The 4887-nt window shown below is 34.6% G+C and overlaps 1 protein-coding gene across 1 annotated transcript in view; it reads left to right on the top strand.

Annotated features, from left to right (window-relative positions):
* fbxw11a (F-box and WD repeat domain containing 11a) overlaps positions 1-4887 on the top strand; it is a 32042-nt gene that overhangs the window by 12717 nt on the left and 14438 nt on the right. Inside the window, exons 4-7 of the mRNA XM_016276353.1 lie at positions 613-799; positions 2946-3036; positions 3167-3304; positions 3475-3593. Coding sequence (XP_016131839.1) covers positions 613-799; positions 2946-3036; positions 3167-3304; positions 3475-3593 — 535 coding nt within the window. The remainder of the gene's footprint in view (positions 1-612; positions 800-2945; positions 3037-3166; positions 3305-3474; positions 3594-4887) is intronic.

The following is a 4887-nucleotide window of genomic DNA, read 5'->3' as shown; positions in this document are numbered from 1 at the left end:
GTGTGTATGTATAAAAACAGTATATATGCATAATAATAATTATTATTATTATATTAAATAATTATTATTTATTCCTCAGGTATTTTTAACATAGATATACTTGTAACCACATAACTGGAAAAAAAAAAAAAGTTGATAATTAAAAAAAGAGAATTTTTTCTTTTAGTATAAACCTAAATTATAGTTTCTTTATTAGTACTGTCCTAAACGATAAATAAATAATAATAATATTATTATATAAGTTTGTTAGCTTTTTATAGCAAAAATAAAATACAATAAACAGAAACAAAGCATATATACATATAACATTTTGTATCTGTGTGTGTGTGTAAAACATTTGTTTACAACATTAACCGGATATATAGATATGGTTATATACATTCTATATATACTTGTAACCACATTAATAAACAAAAACAAAAAAAGATTTTAAGAATTACTTTTTTTTTTTTTTAATTAGTACCGACCTGTATTAATTATTTCACATTTTGTTTGTTTATATATAGACATTTGAACTGCTTAGGACAAACAAGGGACAACTGTGAAATAGATTATTCAGGGCTCTCAGTACAGTACAGTACAGTAGCTCTCACTGAATCTCTTTGTTTGTAGCTCAGGGTCTGGATCACATAGCGGAGAACATCCTCTCGTTTCTCGACGCTCGTTCTCTGTGCTCTGCTGAGCTGGTCTGTCGAGAATGGCAGCGGGTCATTTCAGACGGGATGCTCTGGAAGAAGCTCATCGAGAGGATGGTGCGCACAGACCCGCTGTGGAAAGGCCTGTCAGAGCGCCACCAGTGGTAAAAACACACACAGACGCTCATGCTTTCTTACTCTGAACAAACATGTGTAAAACTGTGCAATCTTCTTTTAAAATCTTGATTGTTGTTGTAAAAGACAAGTACAAAATGATATGGTCCACAATAACTTATATTAAAATAATGTATATTATGTGTGTATATATTAAAATACACAAAAGCATAGTGTAGTTTTTTATGAGAAATGTTGCCTTGGCAAATAGCTGTAAAAAATTATATATATTAGTGCTTAAATTTAAGCTAACCGAAAATAAGAAATGTTTACTTGGAAACTAGCTGTTTTTATGGTTTTCATTTTAGTTAGAGATAATAATAGGCTGAGTAATAATAAAATAAAATAAAATTCAATTGTAAATAAATGTGCTCCAGGTGTGCATCAGTAATCAAGTTTGTTGTCAGTTATTCCTTATTAATACCATGTCATCTGTCATCTGTCAGTCAGAACAGTGTTTCTTATTTTGCCTTTAATAACTCATTTTTGTTGACTGCAAATTTGAACACATGCCTGAAATATTAGGACCATGTGCTTTGGTGTGAATCATAATTAGTGCTGACAAACTCAGATATACATGTGATGATTGTGATTAATCACAATGCCCATCACTCCTGTGAGATCATCGACAAGCTGACAGTATTTTAAGTAGGGCTGAACGATTTTGGAAAATATTCTAATTGCGATTCTTTTTACCAATATTGCGATTGCGATTTAATATGCAATTTATTTTTTAAAGCTCTTTATGTTCTGTATTATTCAACAAAGACAAGCTATAAATCATTGTATAGTATGACCAACACACTATTAGATTCAGATACAGATGTTCTTTTCTGTAGGCCAGGCCTATTTGTTACGATGAAATTAGGTGATGCATGAATTGATATGAATGACATTTTTATTTAACAACTACAATCACAGTATATTGACTGATTTGTTGAACTTCCAACCTTGTAAGCATGTAATAATTATGACAGCATAAAGCAAATAACAAATAAGCTTGGTGTAAACATTAATATGAAAGTCAGTAACAAATCACACAAACTAAAGTAGATTGCAGAAATATAAATACAAATCTGTTGCTTTACCACACTACTTTAGGTAATTCAAGCTCACTGTAATAAACATATGTAAACATGTGCGCTGTACTTTTTAAACACTGTCTGTTAACTTTAGACCAGTGGTTCTCAAACTTTTTTGATCCTGCCTCCCTTTAAACCTATAAAAAAAATCTTTCCACCTCAGAGTACCAAATAATTTCACTAAACATTATGAAAAGTGTATGCTTTTTTTTAACGTTTAAAAAAAACAAAAACTCCTGCATCACTTGAAACATTGAAAAATAGCATAGAGAGAATAAATGTTATTATTCTATCTCTCTGTTATTTATTTATTTTTTGTGGGTTTCTTGCTGTCCGCTAAGACACACACAGGCTTTCCTCCTCACCAACGACATTAAACACCGTGTCTACACCGGACGCGAGCGGCAAAACACAGTAGAAATCATTATAATCAGTGACGCTGTATACACTGGATGCCGTGCGACATTAAACTGATGCCTTGTTCTATTTAAGAACACACCTCTTTACTCTCGCGTGTCACGTGACCGAGTGTAATCGCAGCCTCTATAATAGTGTAATATTACAGCCTCTATAATAGTGTAATATTATCGCAAATGCAATTAATCGTTCAGCCCTAATTTTAAGTGTTCGTATGTAAAATGTGTTAATATTAATTAATCATGTATGTAATGAAGATGGTGGGTGTGCATTCTTTCTCAGTACTTGATTTTTATTTTATTTATTTAATATCTACTTTTACCATTTTTACCACACAGGATTATTTTCATTAATGAGAACTACAAAAACTTTTTCCTTACCTAATAAAATAAACAAAAATTTATATTTTTCATCTTATTTTAATTCAGCTAGTTGCCAAGGCATTTAGTTTAAGTTGAAGTACTAAAATAACTAAAACTAAAACTTAATAAAAACTATGTAGACATATTTTAAAAAGACTATTTATTATAGTTAACTAAATCTAAAACCATTAACTGTAAAACTGTTAAAACAGTAATTAAAATAAAGTCATGCCATGCAAATGCTCTTGATCAATTTTTCTTGTTTTCGTTCCCAGGGAGAAATATTTATTTAAGAACCGAACAAACGAGGTTCCGCCCAATTCATACTACCATTCACTCTATCCCAAAATTATACAAGACATTGAGGTGAGCGTCCATCCATTCCATAAATCTGTCCGTCCAGTTACAACCTCATTCATCGGATTGCCTTTTCATCCATCCATCCACCCACCCTTTCACTCATTCATGCTCCTGTTTCTTCATTCTGTTTGTTTAGACTATTGAAGCAAACTGGCGTTGTGGACGTCACAATCTCCAGCGGATTCAGTGCCGGTCAGAGAACAGTAAAGGTGTTTACTGCCTTCAGTACGACGATGACAAGATCATCAGCGGCCTGCGAGACAACTCCATCAAAGTACCTATCTGTTTGTCTGTCTGTCTGTCGATCTGTCTATCTTTCGGTCTTGTCTATCTGTATGTCTGTTGATCTGTCTGTCTTGTCTTGTCGGTCTGTCTGTCTGTTGATCTGTCTGTCTGTCTGTCTGTCTGTTGTGGTGATTATCACATTCTCTCTGTCTCTGTCAGATCTGGGACAAACAGTCTCTGGAGTGTCTGAAGGTCCTGACGGGTCACACTGGCTCAGTTCTGTGTCTGCAGTACGATGACAGAGTCATAGTGACGGGCTCCTCTGATTCGACTGTCAGGTACTTGCACACTAATATTGCCGTGGCATAATTGCTAACAGATTTTACACTTCTGTTTGAAAGTTTGGGGTCAGTTAGATTTTATTTTTTTGAAAGAAAGAGAGAAATTAGTACATTTATTCATCAAGCATGCATTAAATTGATCAAAAGTTACATAAAAAACATTTATAGTGTTACAAAAGATTTCCAATTCGAATAAATGTTGTTCTTTTGAACTTTCTATGCACAGAATCCTGAAAAATAAAATGTAACATGGTTTTCATAAAACATATTAACATTTATAATAATTAGAAATGTTGCTTGAGAAACAAATCAGCATATTAGAATGATTTCGGAAGGATCGCTGGTGCAGGGTTATTGTAGTTAAACTAAAACCATTTATAAAAAAAGTCCTTATTAACTGAAATATTAACTCAAATACAGTGGGGAAAATATTTATTTGATCCCCTGCTGATTTTGTAAGTTTTCCCACTTACAAAGAAATGACGGGTCTATAATTTTTATGGTAGGTTTATTTTAATGGATAGAGACAGAATACCAACCAATAAATCTAGAAAAAATGCATTATATAAAGGTTAGAAATTGATTTGCATTTCCGTGAGTGAAATAAGTATTTGATCCCCTACCAACCAGCAAGAATTCTGGCTCCCACAGATTGGTTATGTGCCCATCTGGAACACAGATTAGTCCTGTCACTTTAAGAAGTTACTCATAATGTCAGCTCGTTAGGTGTATAAAAGACACCTGTGCACACAATCTGTATCTTCCATTCCAACCTCTCCCACCACCATGGGCAAGACCAAAGAGCTGTCAAAGAATGTGAGAGACAAGACTGTAGATCTGCACAAGGCTGGAATAGGCTACAAGACCATAAGCAAGAAGCTTGGAGAGAAGGAGACAACTGTTGGTGCGATTATTCGGAAATGGAAGAAATACAAAGCAACCATCAATCGGCCTCGGTCTGGAGCTCCGTGCAAGATCTCGCCTCATGGTGTAAGGATGATCATGAGAAAGGTGAGGGATCAGCCCCGAACTACACGGGAGGAGCTTGTTAATGATCTTAAGGCAGTTGGGACCACAGTCACCAAGCAAACCATTGGTAACACACTACGCCGCAATGGACTGAAATCCTGCAGCTCCCGCAAGGTCCCCCTGCTCAAGAAGGCACATGTACAGGCCCGTTTAAAGTTTGCCAAAGAACATCTAAATGATTCAGAGAAGGCTTGGGAGAAAGTGCTGTGGTCAGATGAGACCAAAATTGATCTCTTTGGCATTAACTCGACTCGCCGTGTTT

Source organism: Sinocyclocheilus grahami, unplaced genomic scaffold, assembly GCF_001515645.1.
Source record: "Sinocyclocheilus grahami isolate Dianchi unplaced genomic scaffold, SAMN03320097.WGS_v1.1 scaffold102.1, whole genome shotgun sequence".
In the NCBI taxonomy this organism is placed as follows: Eukaryota; Metazoa; Chordata; class Actinopteri; order Cypriniformes; family Cyprinidae; genus Sinocyclocheilus; species Sinocyclocheilus grahami.
Note: the sequence above shows the minus strand (reverse complement) of the source record. Positions and strands in the feature narration are given on the sequence as shown.